Source organism: Phyllostomus hastatus, unplaced genomic scaffold (assembly GCF_019186645.2).
Source record: "Phyllostomus hastatus isolate PE091 unplaced genomic scaffold, TTU_PhHast_1.1 phas_scaffold_78, whole genome shotgun sequence".
NCBI classification, from domain to species: domain Eukaryota; kingdom Metazoa; phylum Chordata; class Mammalia; order Chiroptera; family Phyllostomidae; genus Phyllostomus; species Phyllostomus hastatus.
Genome location: NW_025334041.1, coordinates 14,842,081 through 14,861,701, shown reverse-complemented (window position 1 = coordinate 14,861,701; position 19,621 = coordinate 14,842,081). Strand labels below are relative to the sequence as shown.

General features: G+C 38.2%; 2 protein-coding genes and 1 long non-coding RNA gene across 6 annotated transcripts in view; 2 read left to right on the top strand and 1 right to left on the bottom strand.

The window, feature by feature from the left end:
• The window catches only part of KLHL7 (kelch like family member 7), a 54,366-nt gene extending 50,868 nt beyond the window's left edge, over positions 1-3,498 (top strand). For all 4 annotated transcript variants that reach the window (XM_045828220.1, XM_045828221.1, XM_045828223.1 and 1 more), the window contains 2 exons: positions 795-892; positions 1,870-3,498. In XM_045828220.1, the coding sequence (XP_045684176.1) occupies positions 795-892; positions 1,870-2,153 (382 nt within the window). In that variant the 3' untranslated portion in view covers positions 2,154-3,498. The remainder of the gene's footprint in view (positions 1-794; positions 893-1,869) is intronic.
• The window catches only part of LOC123811764, a 65,274-nt gene extending 58,095 nt beyond the window's left edge, over positions 1-7,179 (bottom strand). The window contains exon 1 of the long non-coding RNA XR_006784436.1: positions 7,145-7,179. This is a non-coding gene — a long non-coding RNA (uncharacterized LOC123811764). The remainder of the gene's footprint in view (positions 1-7,144) is intronic.
• Positions 7,180-7,309: 130 nt separating this feature from the next.
• On the top strand, positions 7,310-19,228 carry NUP42 (nucleoporin 42). The gene is made up of 7 exons (XM_045828082.1): positions 7,310-7,507; positions 9,713-9,944; positions 11,363-11,457; positions 14,631-14,707; positions 15,478-15,564; positions 17,755-17,839; positions 18,513-19,228. The coding sequence occupies exons 1-7, from the start codon at positions 7,396-7,398 to the stop codon at positions 19,085-19,087; spliced, it is 1,263 nt and encodes a 420-aa protein (XP_045684038.1). The 5' UTR covers positions 7,310-7,395; the 3' UTR covers positions 19,088-19,228.
• The last annotated feature ends 393 nt before the right edge of the window (positions 19,229-19,621 follow it).

Here is a 19,621-nt window from a genome sequence, read left to right as displayed (position 1 = left end):
TGTTTACAGCCTGGACTCTTCCTATAGCTTAAGAAATGGCTTCACCTTGCACCCTGTGGGAGCCCCTCCCTTAGACTAGGAAATGTCTTGAGATCATCAGGTTCATTAAGAGAGCACAAGAGTTTAGGTGCAGCTCATTGGCACAACATTTAAGTTGAAAACATTTACCCAATAACTTGTTCTGGTAAGGGAAGAACAATCCTATAAAAAGCAAGTGAATTTTCTTTCTGAAGTTCTTTGTATGTTTTTGAGTGTGAACAAGAGGTCTGACTGGGATTTCTTCTGCATTCATTTCCTCATTAGTTTCATGTCACTGTACTTACACCACCTCTGCTACTCAACAATTAGCACGTCCCTTTATTTGCCAATTTGCTAGAGACCTGTGATAAGTTTGTGTTTCACTTACTCATACATACATTTAATTAAAACCACGTGACACTATTTGTGCTTTATAGTCTTTGATGTATCTTTCTCTTCATTTTTTATACCATTTTACAAGGCATTGTGAACTACAGGAAGTAGATTTCTTCCAAAGACATGTTAGTAGTCTCCAGATATCCTCTATATCTCATTTCCTGTCAGAGCTGAAGGGAATAAAATCCGTATTTACCCATCTGTAGATAAACTGTTCCAAACCACTGTGAAGCTTTTGTTTTCTAGCCTTCCAGATGTGTGTGTGTGCGCGCGCACGTGCGCGTGTGTACACATATGCAGCTGGCCTTTCTTATGAATCAGCATGAGTCCTTTTACTGCCAGTGAACAAGCATACTGAAACCTTCCTTTTCTTTCCCCAGATGGACTGAGCTGTGTCCAATGATTGAGGCCAGGAAGAATCACGGACTGGTCTTTGTGAAAGATAAGATATTTGCTGTGGGTGGTCAGAATGGCTTAGGTGTGTGATGTCACTTCACTGTGCAACCTTCCCGATGAGTTTGCTGATTATTTTCTTATCTTAAATTATGGAAACATTTCTTAAAATCTAGATACAAGCATTCATCACACATATCATTATACTTACTTTTATAGTTTCTGGGAACTAGCATTTTAGGAAATATTGGAGCACATTTAACATCCTTTTTCATGAAATGTGGGGAATGGCCATCAGTCAGGGTAACTGTCTCAAATGGCTTCCACACATTTCTAAGTGCTCCTGGGGTATGGCATCACACTAGCGTAAGAACTCTTGAGTGACAGAAATAATCAAAGTTTTAAAAAATACTTTTTAAACTTTTTAAATACAGGTTTTAGGACTTGTGTCCAGGCTCTGAATAGCAAAGTTTCCTAAACATTTTTAAACACTGCATGAAAACATTACTACTGTTTTTTAAATGAGTGAATTAAACCTTTGTATTGTCTTAAATAATGTACTAAAATCTTCAGTAATTGCTTTAAATAAGGGAAATCTGGACTGAATCTATATATACTCCATCACCTCATTTTAGTCAGGACCTTTAAACATTACTTAAGTGCAACAATAAAATAACTTCTTTCCCTTCTCCTCTCTCTGCTCATTGCTATTTTCTGTAAACTACTGAAAGACAGAAAGACAAAGTGGGACATTTGAATAATTATAATTAATCCAAAGGAAAACTCAGATTGGTATACTTTTTTATTCTTCTAGAACAGATAGAAAATTTTTAATTTTGTATAATTAAATATTTATTATTTGAAAATAATAAAAATTAAATTTCTGCTGTGTTAAGGTAAGCATAAGAATTTAAATGGTAGATATGTGGGCACTGTAAAATTCTTACACCTTTTTTGCATGCTTGAAAATTTTCATAATAAAAGTGTTGGAAAAATGCAAAGAATTATTACTTTAAGAGCTCTCTGGATTGCGTACAGTGTTTGTGTTTTATCCTTTTGCAGGTGGTCTGGACAATGTGGAGTATTATGATATTAAATTAAATGAATGGAAGATGGTCTCGCCGATGCCGTGGAAGGGTGTGACAGTGAAGTGTGCAGCAGTTGGCTCTATAGTTTATGTTCTGGCTGGTTTTCAAGGTGTGGGTCGATTAGGACACATCCTTGAATATAATACTGAAACAGACAAATGGTTTGCCAACTCCAAAGTTCGGGCTTTTCCAGTAACAAGTTGTTTAATTTGTGTTGTTGATACTTGTGGAGCAAATGAAGAAACCCTTGAAACATGAAAAATGAGTGGACTTCAAGACTCTTTGGAAACCCAAAACTATGGCCACCAGTGCTTTGTTCCAAGAGTTTGGTTACAAAGTTTTAATTTGGTGGGATGTTTTTTGTTTTTTTTGGAAGGAAGTTCCAAGTAAAGAAAGATCCTTATAAAATACATGTATTTTATTTAAATTTCCTTACTTGACTACAGACCTTATTTTAGCCGGCCACATAATCATGAACATATCTAGCAAGAAAACTTGAAAAATAATGAGCATCAGTGAAAGTACAAATTCTTAAATGAATTTCGCATTTGTAACTATGATTATGACAGAGTGGGGGATTGGCTCCTCAGTGAAACTGTCTCATCTTAGCTCTAGATTCTATTTTCATACATCACAGAAGTGCTGTGTAATTAGGTCTGTTTGTTTGGATTCACTCAAGAACTAAGAAACAGTATAGAGCAGCTTAGCCTCACATGGTTTTGCTTGTCTTCCTTCATTGCATTTAGTGCCAAGTGTGTTCCATTTTTAAAAGCAAGGCAGAGTGAGTCAAGGCATACACATACTCTCTCACAAACTTCATAATCGCATTTTGGGATTTTAAAAAATGTACTATACACCTGATGAAATATATTCAATTAAATATATTCCATCTTTTAAACAAATGTCAAGCTTAGCACCCATAGTTAATTTATATCACTGTTTTATCCAGTGCTTTCAAAAATGATTACATGTCAACCATGGACAGGTAGCTCAGTTGGTTACTGTCATCCTGATACACCAAGGTTGTGGGTTCAGTCCCATCAGGGCACACGCAAGAATCAACCAATGAATGCATAAATAAGCGGAACAACAAATCGATGTTCCTCTCTCCCCCATTCCCTCCCATCACCTTCCTCTCTCTCTCTCTAAAATCAACCAATAAAATAAATGATTGTCTCTTCAATCCTCACTTTAAATAAAATCCAAGTATCATTCCAAAAATAAAACTATTTAGAGCAAATGTATAAGTCACTAGAATAGCACTGATTGTGTTGACTTTGATCAGTGTCAATCAAAGTCAACAACTGATCAGTGTTGACTTTGAACTTCTTATGGATTATAAAGGTACATGATTTCCTTAGCAAGACACATTGGAGATATTTGTCCCCACTGTGTCTAAAGTTTTGTAAGAATTTGAATTAAATATTTGTCATCTCATATTAATTGCTTTTATGTGGTAAACAAGTCTCTTATAAACCCATCTACTTATTTCTTTCCTCATAATGCTTTGTCCTTTTACATTATGAAATGTATGGAATGAGCCATATAAAGCTGTCACCATCAATGTTTTTACCTGGTAATATTAAATATTTTTAACTTAAAATAGACTGCTAAATTTATTTGTTCTTTATTTTAGATGTGTTCATTATTGTTTTTAAAATTTGTGAAGCAGTGTTTCTATTTAAATTTTCATTGTTTTCTTTATATGGGAGTTTTATAATCTTAAACACTAAAAATGTTTAAATGAGAATGAAACTGTGAGAAGCATAATGGTATTTGTATTTATGTAGGTTTTTTATGTACATAACAGCTTTATTGAGATATAAGTCTCATATCAAACAGTTCACCATGTGAAGTGCACCATTCCAGGGTCTTTAATACATTCACAGAGTTGTGCAACTATCACCACGATTTTGGAACGTTCTCATCACTGCAGGAAGAAACCCCACACTCAGTCGCAGTCACCCCCCCAGGTTCTCTGTGTATCAGTTCCCCACAGCTCCTGCAAAAAAGCACCACAAACGTGGCAGCTTACAACAGCAGATGTGTTCTTCCTCAGTTCAGGAGGCCAGACGTCCTGCATCAAGGTTGTCAGGGTTGCTCCCTTCTGGAGGCTCTGAGGCAGAAACTACCCAAGCCTCTCTCCTGGCTGCTGGTGGCTGCTGACAGTCTTGCCGTTTCTTGGCTTGTAACTGCCTCCCTTCATTCACTGTGTCTGTTTTCACATGGCCTTCTTGCCTGTGTGTCTCTGGCTTTATGCGGTGTTACAAAGACAACCGTCATTGGATTTGGCCTACCTTCTCCCCACCTGCCATCCAGTATGACCTAATCTTAACTAATGACATTTGCAAAGACCTCATTTCCAAATAAGGTCATATTCTCAAGTTCTGGGTGGTCATAACTTTTGGGAGGACATTATTCAACTCAGTTATACCCCTCAAACACCCAGCCTTAGACAACCATTAATCTTTCTCTAGATTTGCCTATTCTGAACATTTTTATGTTGGGTTTTGAATTTTTCTCTCCACTAGAAAAGAAATGTGTCATGGGAAAACAGATAAATCTTCACTGAGGAACTTTACAAATAACAAGCTAGGATCTTTAATAGTGTCAAGGTCACAAAAGTCAAGGAAAGACTGAGGAAAAGTTCCAGTGTGGAGTCCAAAGAAACATGAGGCCTGCCCTGGCCAGGTGGTTCAGCTTGCTGGAGCATCGTCCCGTACACCAGAAGGTTGTGGGTTCAGTCCCCCAGTCAGGGCACAGACCTAGGTTGTGGGTTTCACCCCTGATCTGGACATGTACAGGAGGCAACCAATCAATATGCCTGTCTCTCTCAAAAATCAGTAAATACGTCCTCAAGTGAGGATTAAGAGAGAGAGAGAGAGAACGGGAGGGAGAAGATGAAGCCTGGCCAGCTAGCTCAGTTGATCAGAGCATCTACCTGACAGGCCCAGGTTGAGATTTCCATCCTGCATCAGGGCACTTACAAGAATCAGCTAATGAATGTATAAATAAGTAGAACAACAAATTGATGTTTCTCTCCCTCTCTCTCAATTTTTAAAATTATAAAGATATGAGTAAGGCAATACATATATGGTAATTAACATATGACAGGAGGCAAGAACATACAATGGAGTAAAGATAGTCTATTCAATAAACGCACTTGGGAGAATTGGACAGATGCAAAAACATCAAATTACACCACCTTCTTACACTACATACAAGAATAAGCTCCAAATGGACTAAAGACTTAAATGTTAAGACTCGAAACCATAAAATTCCTAAAAGAAAACATAGGCAGTAAAATCTCTGACACCTCCCCTAGAAATATTTTTTCTGATATATCTCCTCTGGCAAGGAGGAGAAATGAAGGCTAAAAAGTTTTTGCACAACAAAGGAAATCCACAAAATGAGAAGACAACCTATTGAACTGAAGAAGATATTCACCAATGATACATCTGATAAGGTGTTAATATCCAAAATTTATAAAGAACTTATACAACTCAACACCAAAAAACAATCAAAATAAAAACAGGCTCAGAGAGGAGCAGGTTGGGGTGGGGGGAGTTGGGTGGAAAAGGTGAAGAGATTAAGAAGGAAAAGCTGGCAGTTACAAAATAGTGATGGGGATATAAAGTACTGCGTAGGGAACATACAATATCCAACAATATTGTAATAACTATATACAGTATCTAATGGGTACTACAACTATTGGGGGAACACTTTGTAAAGTACATGAATGTCTAACCACTATGCTGTACTCCTGAAACTAATACAAAATAGTATTGAGTGTACACTGTAATTGAAAAATAAAATTTAAATTAAAAAAGAAATATAAGTCCACAATGATTTTGAACTGGATTCTTTTCCTCTGAAGGACATTATTGGGACATTTGGCAAAATATAAATGGAACCTAAGGATCAGATGGTATTAATGCATCAATATTAATGTTCTGATTTGGGTAATTATATTGTGCTTAAGTGGGAGAATTTCCTTATTTGTAGGAAATAAGTATTTGGGTGATGGACGTTAGGTTTGCAATACAGTCCCAAATGGCTCAGGGTGAAAAAACACATTCTTTGTACTCTATTTGTAATCTTAAGTTTGTTGTAAAATAAATGAATTAAACTGCTTTTAAAAAAATAAGCTAGGTTGCACCCGTTATTCCCACTGCTCCTGTAGATTGGATTGGCCTCAAAAATCCAAAGTATATGAGCAAGTTCAATAGTCAATCAACCTAAACCAGGAATTTTCAACCATCTTCAACTCATGGAACACAAACTAATTACTAAAATTGCGCAGCACACCAAAAATATATACATTTTTGTTGACAAAAAAAATAGATTTAATTTTGATTCATTCACACTGGACAGTTATTGTTGTGCTGGCTGTTCTTTTTTTTAACTTGACAATCTAAGGGAAGAGAGGTCATTGACCTTAACTAAACAGGTACTGCATGTTTTAAAAATCCTTGCAGCACACTGACTGAAAATCGCTGTCCTAAAAGCCAGAGACAAACCTGCAGCCCAACAAAAGTCAGGTTCATTGATTCGTCGCAATCAAAGAGACTGAACACCAGAACTGTAGGGTGTCTCACCATAAAAAGCGTTGTAGGCTTTGGGGGGAAGGTAGACTTTAGGTAAACTTTAAATGAAACAGTATTGACAGACTCAAAGTAAAGCAGCTGTGTGTAAAGGCATCAACATCAGACCTGGACTGAGAAATGGATGTAAGGTCATGTCTCCTTGGAAACGACAAAGAAAATATGGGATGTTCTTTTGGGGAGTCCCTTATCTGAGCTCCGCCCCTGGGTAGAAATCGAAACCGCTTCCCTGTTTGTGTCTTAGATCCTCCAAGCAAGAGTGGGAAGTTTCATTCCTGCTGATATAATTTCAAACAGCAACGTTTATGTGGACTTTAATGAACAAGGTTTCTCGTTGTGTAAGAACATATACCATTTAAGAAATGAGGGCTGTTACAATACCTTTCAGGTGCAGTCGGTTCTTAAACATTTTCCCGTTACCGTTACAATTTGCCTTTGACACTCTATCCTTATGAATAGCTGGGCACACTTTTACTTTCCCAGCTGTTGCAAATGAATATACAATCGGTTTTTCAAACCGCAGCTAATCCTCCTCTCCCGCCCTTGCTTCACTTCTAGGTGTGATGGTCTCACTTTCTACTCATTTCGACTTCTAGTCTCCCTCAGCAATGCAACGGCGCCAAACTTGCCTTTTTCTCAACGTACCGGTTCAATCTTTGCGCTTTCCGCGGCCTCACGCCGTACAGGAGGCCCGCCCCCCTCTTCACAATTCCTATTGGGTAAAACCCACGCCTCTCATAGCAGTGGGGGAGGGACGAAAGACCCGCGGCCCTGCGTGGGCGCTATGAGATGATGTCACAGCAGCGGGACCGGAACTTTCGGTTGCTTTAGAATCTCCAGGCTCTCCCCTCGCTGAGGGCGCTCACTGAGACCGTTGGGTCGGCTCCGGCGCCGCAATGACCATCTGTCAGTTCTTCCTTCAAGGCCGGTGTCGCTTTGGAGAGCGGTGCTGGAATGAACATCCCGGTGCCTGGAGTGCGGGCGGGGGACGGCAGCATCAGCCCTCAAGTGAGATCGCCCTCAGTCCTGCGCCACCTCTAGCCGAGCTGGGTTGGGCCTAACGTGGGGGCCAGCCGGTGGGGAACGGGCGTCCCGCGTGGGGCTCGGCGCGCGCTGCGGCGCACCGGTGAGGGGACTTCTGACCGCCGCGCCCAGCACAGTCTCCTTCCGACGTGTTTACTCGCGTATGAGGCACTCGGTCGGTTTTTGTTGAGCGGACAAAGGCAGGGGCTTGGCTCTGAAAAGTAATGCCAACAATGAGTTTTAAGTCAAATGTACGGGTCAAAACTACCCTGTCGGTGAGTGGCAGTGGTTCGGAGAACTGGCAAAGGTCGACCCAGACGCCTCCTTGCTTTACTATACTCTTATGGGTACTTGTTTTTTGTTTTTGTTTTTTAACCCTTTACTCGAATATAATTTTTACTAAACTTGGTTTTCGAGGGAGAGGCTAGCAACTGGAATCAGAGTCAGGGGTCTCTGAGGAAGTCGCGAACGTCTTTGGAAATATAACAATAAATAGCTTACAGAGCCGCTCCTCAGACTGATGCACATGCTCATAAAATTTGGGGCAAAATTGGGAGGATGGGATGCCCGATTAAGAACTCTGGGCTACGAGGGAACGGGGTGTGGAGGACCACGTTGACTTGCTTCCCTGGCCTAAGTGAATGCCGAAGGTGTTGGCATATTTCATTATATCACTTACGGATGGTGCGAAAAGCACTGTCTTCGAGGAGAGATCAGGCATGAAACCATAGTACAACACAGGGTTTTAATGGTCAGATGAAGAAGTTTTGTTTTCCTAGAATTAGAACTTCGTCCTTAAAGGCATCACGAGATGCTGACTCCCCTGACGCACTCTCCCCTCTTTGCCCGTTTTTGGGGATATTCTGTATCTGCCCTTTCAACCTGGAGTTGCATTGCGTTTTCTCACCTAGTCCCTCTTCTTGAAGGCAGTCTTTTTTGCATTACCACCAGCAGACCTAATGAAATATTCCAAACCAAAAAGTTGGACTCAGGGTCTGATAAATGTGAGCGCACTTCCATTAACAACAGAATGTAATATTTGACATTCTGTGGAGACTCCTTCTACATGGAATAGTTAGAAAATAAACGTTGAATGGATAGAGTAATTGAGGAAAGAAGTGTAATAAAACTCGTCAAACAAACAGTGTATTTAGCTACCTGAAGCAAGCGAATGCTTCTGGAATGAAGAAGTATGAAGGCTAAAAGCTATATTCAGAAGATGAATTGAATTTCTTCAGTTGTTTCATTCCCAAAGGATTTGGAGCTTTAGAAAAATAAAATATCATTAATCCATACTTGAGGGATCTGGTCCAGCAGTCTGCTGCCTGTTCTCCTTGGTTTTATTAGGTTAGGTAGTTTTACATTTGGGAGATGAATTTTCATAAGCGAGTGTATCTCCCATCACTCCACATTTGTATATATTAATATTTAACAGAATACCTCCAATTCAGTGAGAAACAAGGTGAATTATCTTAGAACTAAGTAGAAAGTGATGAGTAATTGAGATAGTTGAAGTGATGACTTTTTCAAAATATATAGAGAGATGATAGTCCTGTTGGCTCATTTTGATAATTATGAAATATTAGTAATTTGCTCATAATAGAGGAACTCGGCACATTATTTACATATAAATTACCTTTATAATTGCCCTATGAAAGATAAGTGGGTATGTGTTTTCCCAAAGGGAAGACTGAGTCAGATAGATTTAAGCATCTCTTCAAGGACAGAGTCTAGAATCTAACTTTTTATCTTCAACAAACTTTTTAATACATTCCCCATTTTTCAGACGTTATTACTATATCAGGCCCAGTGGGGGAGCAAAGAATGATAAAGGCAGCTTTTTATCCTGAAGGAACGGATGATATGCCTTCACTCCACTCCACTACCAAGCAGTTATTTACTTAATAAGCTTATGTCAGCTGAACTTAGTAATATATCATTATTTTTCTAGGGATTTAAAGTCCTCTCAATCTTGTCATTCAGAAATGCAGTTAGACCATTAGGTGATTTGTTGATACTACACTGAATTTTGTACATCAAAAATGAAGAAAAAGTTTTGTGATTTAAAACGAGTGGGGATGTTGAATCTTTGCATAATGTCTATATGTAATAAGACAAAATATAGTGAACTTTTTAGAGGTTTAAAAGATGAGTTGCCAGTAAAATTTTTTGTTTCATTGTTTATTTCAGATAGTAACAGACGCGTGTGGAATGCCAACAGCCCAAGATCCTCCAGTGTTATCCAGCCGTCCAGTTTCTCCAGACCTGCGCCATGGGGGGGCAGCAGAGAGCAAGACAAGTCGTCTTTTGGTTCCTTCGATTCTGGAGCTTCAACTAACAGGAACAGGGGGGTGGGATTACCTCAGAACCTGTTTGCTTCTTCACCTAGCACTGATGCACAGAGAGATGAAAAGAAGCTTCTGTAAGTGAAAGCTTTCAGAAAAATTACTTATCCATTTGCTTATTTTTTTAAAAAGTACCTACAATATATTTTTAAACAGAAGTAATACATTATTTTAAAAATCAGAATAAGCAAAAAGAAGAAGAAGCACCCATGATCCAATCACTCAGAGATAACCACTATTTTTATATATATGTATATATAAAACATATCATACTAGACTTTATTTCACTTAAAAATGTGTCATCTTTCCATATCAGTACAGTGCCTTCTCGGAGCTAATTATGCTTTTTCCGCTTTTCTATTGTTAACCCTATATTGTGAATATCTTTCTAAGGTAGTCCCGCTTAAGTTTGTTGTAAATTATAAGACCTTTAAAAAGTATGAGGTAACATAAAGCAACTTGTGATCTTAGAGGTCACATAATCTCATGTTTTTAATTTTTATTTATTTATTAGAGGGGAAAGGAGGGAGGAAGAGAGGGAGAGAAACATCAATATTCACACATCGATCAGCCAGGGCATATTTTTCTTTCTAAAACTTTTACTTCATTTACCTCATTCAAATTAGTTTCATTTGGTTTTCTTTATTATTATAGAATAAATTCCTTATCATTTCTTGAGAACATTTGTACTAGAATTTATGGCTGGTGCCAAAATAATGCCTGGCCATGCATGTGCAACTTCCCTCAGCTCCTGGCTCCTAGGACAAAACACCAGTGTACTTGCTGGTCTCTTACCTTTCATACATTAGAACCAGTGGTAAACATTTTGAGCCATGTACCATATACTACTGATATTTTAAAAAAGAAAAAACAAATGAAACCCCTTCTTCCTGTATTTGATGATGTTATAAAAATCCTAAATTCAATATAGATTCTCTGTTGTATCTATCATTTTATTAATCGTAGCATTCTGGACAGAGGATTTAATTTAGAACAGATTCTATCTACAGCTTTGACAACAAATTAACTGAATGGGTATGGGTCTGTTTACCCTTTTGCAAAATGTGAAAATTAGACTAAATGTTCTCTAAAGTCCTACCCCTGTAAAAATGTTATGCTTCTATATTACGTGGTACTTTCTGTCTTTCCCAGTTAAATGATCATTGATGTTAAAGTTTTAAAAAGTTAAAGTTATATATTTTATTATATTTTAGTTCTTTAATATATGTGTGGTACAATAGTTATCAATTAAATGTGTTGGTTAATGGTTCAGAGTACTGGGAAACCAAAATTATCAACTTCTTTAATATGTAATATATCTATAATATGAAATATAGTTTGTATTTCTATATGCTTCTGCTTTAAAGTACACTTGAGAAAATATAATGGAAAAATCTAAAGTTATATATTTACTACAGTTTAAAATTTCAATCATTGAAAATTATAAAAGATAAATTTTAATAAGCAGATGAAAACTATTCTTTTTTTTCGTCAGGGAAGGAATTGTCAAAGATATGGAGGTTTGGGAATCATCAGGGCAGTGGATGTTCTCTGCTTATTCACCAATGAAAAAAAAATCTAGTATTTCAGGTAACTGAGAAACTTGTTAAAATATGTTTTACAACTCTTATTTTTCTAAAACCAAGACAATGCCACATAAAGAAATTAAGCACAAACTTAACTGTAGTTAGTACAGCTAAGTACCTGAGTATTCTAGCTGAACTTCATGATTTGGAGATTGAGGTTGGAAGGTATAGTTCTTTTAAGATTTGTAGTTCTCATGAGAAAATAGTAAAATCGGGACCCTCCACAGGTCCATTTCCAAGGCACAGAGAGGCTCTTCCGTGGCTCTCTCTGGGTACCCCTGCAGAACCTCTCGGCTGCCTGCGGTGGGTAGAAGAGTCTTATCCTGCCTGCTATTAAGGCCTTAGCTGTCTGATTCTGTTTTCTCTTTCTTCCCTATCTTTCCTTTTAAGGATAGTTGTTTTTTATAAAGCACAGGAAGGCCTATCCTGGAGATGTTTGTAGGTAAGGAGCTTTAGCTGGGCTGCAGGGATAGCATTTCTATAGAATATGCCTTTGCCTCCCCTTTTCTTTTGTCCATTGTTTCTAAGCCCTTTCTGGGCTGAAACCTAGATTGCCACCCTTCTCTAAGCCCACCCTGGGTGGTCCTGGGCCTCTGGCCTATGGAGTAAACAGCAAGCACCTACCAGATGGGAGTCCTTGCGGTCCCTCAGAACTCTGGGATCTCTACTCTGTCCCAGTTCTGCCTGCTCATTCTCTCTGAACATTTGTGTCTCACAACTCCTTAGTTATTTATTTACTCATTCAACAAATTCTTGTTGATTTCCTTTTGTGCTAGGCCCTATTCTAAGGCTAGGAATATTGTGATGAGCAAGAAGGGCAAGATCCCTCCCTTATGAAGCATGTTCTTGAGGGAGGGGGACAATAAGTAATACAAATAAATAAGAGAATTCCGATTGTGATTTTTCAGTAAAGAAAATGAGGAAGTATTCAGCCTTTTAAAATTAGTTCAGAATTGAGCCTAATGCCTAATGAATGCCCTAAAGCAGCTGTTCTCAATATGTGGACTGTAGATCCCTAAGTAGGGTTGCCAGGTTTATCTAAATTTTAGATCAACAAAGAGTAATATTTTAGCATATGAATAACCATGTAACATTTGTGATGCACACTGAAAAAGTTCTTCTACGTCTGAAATTCAGATTTAACTGGGCATCCTGTATTATTATTTGCTGAATTTAGCAACCCTATTCCTGAGACCCTTGTAAGGGCTGTAAAGTTCAAAAATATTTTCATAATAATGCTAGCACATTAATTGTCATTTTCACTGTGTTTACATTTGCACAGTGAGAGCAAAAGCATGGGTGCATAAAACTCCTCGTATCGAAGTATAACTCAAGGCAGAGACAGTGCGCTGTGTTACCAGCCTTTAACAGTAGCCAATTCAAAAATGAGTGTCATTTTCACTTAAAAATGTCCTTGATGAAATGGTAGAAGTTATTAATTTTATTAAATCTTGGTCTTTAAGTGCAAACCTTTTTACTATACCCTGTGACAAAATGGGAAGCACGCATGAAGCTGTTTCTGCCACATACTCAAATGTGAGGGTTTTCTTATAAGGGGAAGTTCTGGTGTGATTATTTGACTTGGGAGCTGAACTAGCCGCTTTTCTTCCCCCACAGGTCAGTTTTTAATGAGAGAATGACGGAGAACAATGCTTATTTAGACTTAAGTATTTGGTGACATTTTCTTAAAAAATAAATGAAGTGAGGCTGTCACTTCATAGAGAACAACTGTTTATTGACAATGATAAAATTCAGGGTTTCAAGTGAAAATTAGATTATGGAAAACTGTTTTCTTCTAATGTGAGCTTGATGACTTCTTGATACTGGAAGTCTCTGCTAATGAGATGGACAGCGACATGAACAAATATGAATACTTTGGTGCAGTAAAATAACATTTGAAGTTCTGGATATCTCAGGGATCCAGTGTTTTCCAAATGTTCAATCTGTAATATTACAAAATTACACATACCTGAAAAATCCGTTCTAAGTGCTAAGTTATCAGTGGATTTAGCATAATAGTACAACAAGTTTGAACCCACATTATAGCCAACCTTTTAGAAACTACCCCCTGTCAAGTTTTGGTGTAATATCAAGGAATAATAGTCACAATTATCTGAAGAGGCCATTAAAGTCATCCTTTTCCAACTACATACCTGTGTGAAAACAAGTTTTCTTCATATACCACAACCAGGCAATATATTGTAGTAGATTGAATGCATCTAATTATTTCCTGAGGTTAAATCCTAAAAATCCTATTGAGATTAGAAGGTGTGAACATTTCTAAGGCAACTGATGCTCATTGACAATTTTTCTCCTGTAAAAGTGGTACATTTTTAATCTCCTCAATGGCCATTTAGGCCATTCTACTTTACCACATTTTTTTTAGTTCTTAAAATTAAAAGATTTTATGTACTTATTTTTAGAGAGGGGGAGGGGAGGGAGAAACAGAGGAGAGTAACATTGATTGGCCACCTCTCACACATGGCCCAACTGGGGAGTGGGCCCACAGTCTGGGCATGTACCCTGATTGGGAATCGAACCAGCAAGCTTTCACTTTGCAGGACAGTGCCCAACCAGCTGAGCACTGGTCAGGGCCACTTCACCACATTCCTAAAAACAATAAATAACATTCATTTTTAATCTTTGCCAGTCTGATAAATAAAGCATTTTATCTCTATTTTAAGTTGTATTTTTAATTGAACTTTTTTATTTCATTTATTTACTGGCCATTTGAATTTTTTGTGAATTGCCTGATTATTATATTTGCTTACTATTCTTAGTGATTTGTAAGAGCTATTCATACATTAACATCAGTTCTTCTCCTGCATGTTGTAGTTACGGTTTTCCCAGCTTGCCTGCCTTTTAATTTTGCTTATTATAGTTTCTGACATAGAGAATCTGTGTTTAGACAGAAGTTTAAATGTATACATAGTCAACTTTCTTGTTCTTCTCTTTGTTTTTTTCTTCCTCTCCATTTATATTTAGAAAAAAATCCCCCTTCAAAGATAATAACTACATTTTATTCTAATTTTTTCTTATTGAATTTTTTCCTTATATTTTATGAAAATTTTCTAGTGACCCACATTAGTACATTATCTTGTCTAGCACCTCTAGCTTTACTGTACTATCAAAAGTATTGGCATTTATTTAAAAATTCCAATTGATTCCTTACTTCAGGTTTTACAGACATTTCACCAGAGGAGTTGAGGCTTGAATACCATAACTTCTTAACCAGCAATAACTTACAGAGTTATGTAAGTTTGTTTCCTATTCATCTACCTCCATAACAGATTAGGCTTCTCTGTAGTAGAGTCTTGCTTGTGTTGGCAAAGTGGGTAAGGTCTACAGTTTTTTCGAGACAAGGCAGTTTTTACTTTCTAAATTACTTTTACTTTCTACATTACTTTATTTGCAATTGATTGGTTATCTAAAATGGTGATGATATATTTTGACTGTAGAAACTAGGAATGTCATTATTTTATTACAAATTATCCAGCGATCTTTCCCAGAAATTAAACCCTTCATTGTTTGGTAAACATTTGTAGAGTGTCTCTTCAATGCAAGTGAAACTGTGATGAGTCTTAGGAAAGCAAAGTTAAATAAAGCAGTCTGTTATAGAGGTTAACATTCTCACATGTTAAATATCAAAAGTGAAAAGACTGAGTTTGAATAGGTTTGGTGCTAAAGGAAATGACAGAGACTGGATTTTTGTGTTGTCTACAGTCACGATCATGCTTTCTAACTAGTGCAGGTGTTCACCTCCCCTCCGAGTGTAACTGACTTTGCTGCCAGGCACTTGTGATTCTTAGCCAGGTAACTCAAGGAGTTGCAGAACAGGGAGAGGGGACTACAGCTGGAATATCGTTGGCAAATAGGAGCAGGTCAATGCAAATTTTACAAGTTATGGGCCATAAAAATGTTTCATAAACTTTTTGTAATTTTGGCAAAGACATGAAGTTGTCGTTTGAGAGATTAATATAAGCATTCAGTATTGGCTCATTATTTATCTGTCTTCTCTCTTCAGCTCAGTTCCATCCAACAGTTAATAAATCAGTGGAAGAACAGGGTGAATGAACTGAAAAGTCTAAATACATCAACTAAAATAGCTTTGGTGAGTACTAGAGAATTTACTATACGGAAGTATCTTATCTGTTGCTTTTTTGTAAGAATTTTACTTTCTGTTTGGAAAACAAAGTTAAAATTTTCTGCCAAGCCCTGACTGGTGTGGCTCAGTGGATTGAGCGCCGGTCTGCACACTGAAAGGTTGCTGGTTTGATTGATTCCCAGTCAGTGGGAATCAGCCCAGGCTCATGCCTGAGTTGTGGGCCAGGTCCCCAGTTGTGGCCATGTGAGAGGCAACCTATAGACGTTTCTCTCGTACATCAATGTTTCTCTCGTCTCTTTCTCCCTCCCCTCTCTCTAAAAATAAATAAATACTTTTAAAAAGAAAAATACGACTGCACATTTAAACTAATGTATACTTTTGTGACTGAAGAAGACTTACCATATGCTCCTTGTCCTATACAGAAATGCCTTTAGGAGTTATGTTATACTCACCTGTCTCCAAAGGTACATGATCGTAACTGTAGCATAGTCATTCTCCCTGTCAACAAGGTTATGCTTTTTCTACCCCCATAAAAAGTGCTTAAGAACCTTATTTTAAAATAAGATATTTACCTTTAGAATTTAATGTTTCCAGTTTCCCAGGTGGTTTATGTTTCTGCTTTCTAAAAAAAGGATATGAGAGTGGCAGTTGCCTAAACTTCCTGAATGACTGACTGTATGACCGTCCCAGCACCCCACCCCTTCTTAACTGCGCACTTCCTAAATAACTAGACTCTTATGCCAGCCAACCCCTTCCACCTTTCAGGTATTATAATGCCATTTCAATTTAGTAGGACTTGCTGAAAATATTCTGTCCCTAGGTGAGAGGTGGCCCTCTATCACCATTCTGAGAGCTGATCTAGAAGCGAAAACTGAGTCCACAGAGCTACAGAACTTCCCTCAGGGTTGGACGTTCCCTGCTCTCTGCCAGCTTCCTAGAGGCCCCCCTGTAGGTGAGGGTCTTGGACAGTCCACTCGCAACTGGCTTAGTGTATCAGTAACTCATTCTTTAAATCTGTTGTATGATTACAACATAATTTGTTTATTCATTTACCTGTTAATGAATATTACACTGAAGGAGAGAAGCTAGACCCCCGCCCCCCCCCAAAAAAAGAATACACTTTAGTGATTCCATTTATATGAAACTTTAGAAGAGACAAACCTCACCGTTCAGTACAGTGGGAGAGAGCAGCTGAGTGGACTTTGGGGGCCGGGAGAGGGCTGACGGGAAAGCGACGCAGGAGAGCTCTGTGGGGTGATGGGAATGTTCTAAGTCTTGATAGTGGTGGTGGTTAAAGTTTGTCAGACTCATTGACATATGTATATTTTATAGACATATAGACATCAAATGGATGCATTTTATTGTATATAAACTATACCTCAATAAAGTTTATTTTTTAAATAGGCTATTGGGGCTTCCAGGTGAGAGAAATCACATCTGTTTGGGTTGGTTAGAGAAGGAAAGGCTTCTTGGGAAGTGGTAAATGAAAAGTTTTTTGAAAGGAAGGTGAAGATTTCAGTAAGCAGAGCTGGAAGACATTTCTATAGCGGGAAATAGCAAGAGCATAGAGTATTTGCAGGCAATAGGAAATGTTTAATAGGTTTTAGTGGTAAGTTTTAGTAGTGTCTCTTAATATCTAGATTTCTTTATAAATGCAGATCAGCCTATAGATACTGACATACATTATTAAAATTATTTTTCTGACTTTAATATGTGTTCATTGGAGAAATTTAGAAAATATTTTTTAAGCTATTATTTATTTACTTTTTAGAGGGGAAGGAAGAGAAACACCAATGTGTGAGAGATATACCGATCAGTTGCCTCTCACATGCTCCCTGGGGACCTACCTGGCCCACAACCGAAGTATGTGCCCTGACTGGGAATCGAAATTGTGACCCTTTGGTTCTCAGGCCAGCATTCAGTCCACTGAGCCACACCAGCCAGGGCTAGGAAATATTTAAAAGCATAAGTAAAATTAAAACCATAATTCATCAGCCTTTACTCTTAATCCTTGAGGTCGGTATACTTTTTTCTATGCATATTCCTATTGTGGGCATTTTTCTATGTTAAACATTTAACTTCACATTTTTTAGTGCATTTAAGTTCAATTTTAAAAATTGAATTCGGCTCTAAAGCCTACAGAAAGGTACTTGAGAATTATTTATCCAGTACTCTATTATTTGCCCTTTTTTACAGCTCTCTGATATAAAGGATGGACTAAATCAAGCAGCACCTGCATTTGGATTTGGCAGCAGCCAAACAGCAGCATTTGGGTCACCAGGTAAGTGATAAAGTAATGCAGGATTTCACTGATTTTTGAAAAATAGGATTTTATAGTTTTCAAGTCATAAAGCCTGAAGGTACGTTAAGTACCATTTTAAATCACCCTTGAAAATTCTACCACCTTCCATAATGGAGCTTCAAAGAATTTGATTCATCAAGCATTGGTGAAAGGGGGAGGGGCCAGAATGGGCTTCACTATTCTTTGAAAGACCCTATGGCTCAAGCTTTAGAAATATATTTTAGGAATGGTTTTTTCAGACTTTCATAGCTGTGGTAGCAGCACCTTTGAGGACTTTCTTGTCACTGTGTATAACAGTGTAGTACCATCCTCAAGTGACAGCTCCCTTGACATGGGGGAGGGTGCCGGGGGTAGGCAAGCTTCCCCCTGGAGAAGTGTAAGTGCACTTCCCTGAGGTTCCTCAAAGCTGCCTCCTGGAGTGAAGGTAAATCATGGTGCAGAAGAGGTCAGTGTAGCAGGAAGACAGAACAACGGGGCTCAGTGGGTTTGTTCTAGCTTCTCAGTTGCACTCTTCTCCCTTCCAGTAATCTTCTCTCTCTGCAACATCCAAACATGGCAGGAATAAGGGGAAAATGAGGGGAGTCGGGTGGGAGTATATTAATGTTGCTGCATTTCTGACTATAATAGATTTCTTTTTCTGGTTTATTTGTAGGTTTTCCAGTGAATAACAGCATGAGTGATACTGCTCAAAATTTTAGTTTTAAAGCAAGCTCTGGATTTGCCACTGCCCCTTCCGGAAGCCCACCTGTGTTCGGGAGTTCGCCAGCGTTTGGAGCCGTTCCCTCTACCAGTCCTGCCATCACCACCTCTACTCCAATTCCTGGGTTCGGGAAACCCCAGGTCACATCTGCTGCCTCATTTTCATTCAAAACCCCTGCAGCTTCAGGATTTGGCTCACCTGGGTTTTCAGGGTTCCCAGCCCCCATGGCAGCGGGCCCTCTCGGAGCTCTAGGGGCCCCAGCCTTCGGGAGCGGCAGTTCTGTGGTTGGCTTTGGAAATCCAGGCTCACAGTCTCACACTACTTTTTCCAAGCCATCCAGTGACAGTTTTGGAAATAGCAACACATCCACCTCTGTCCCCATCTCAAACGGCAGCACGACAGATAATGAAATATTCACGCCCAAGCATCAACTAACAGCAGAAGAACTAGAGCAGTTTCAGTCTAAGAAGTTTACTCTGGGGAAAATTCCACTGAAGCCACCACCTGTGGAACTTCTAAATATTTGAAAGGACAATGTTAAATACAGAAAAGAATGTCTTTTAAAATTGTGAATGGTTCATATAAAAGAACAGATAGACACACGTATGTATATGTATATATATAAGGAGTAGAGCTTTCAATAATAAATTTAGAGGTTCGAAATTTAACATTTTTTCTTGAGCTTAAGTAAAACGATACTCAGCAGGTGATTTTCTTTCACTACAATTACTACAAATCTGTCAGTGTGCACTGAATAAAATACTTTTTTCATTCTACATCATTTTACTATCTTACCCTTTAAAGTTTTACTTTTAACCCTTTTTTAAGAAGGAGATAATATCTAGAACCATTAAGGGGGAAATGCTTAAATATTTGGCCTACTCACCAAACAAACATTAGTAGCATGACTTCCCTTCGTGTAAAAGAAGATACTCTCAAAGAGAGAAATAACAGTTTTTAAAGAGTGAAAACTTATATTTTTCGGACCTAAGAGGCATTTTCCCCTCATGCTTTTGTTCCCCCCTCAATTTTGGCTGTCTTATGGACTGCCATTTGAGTTT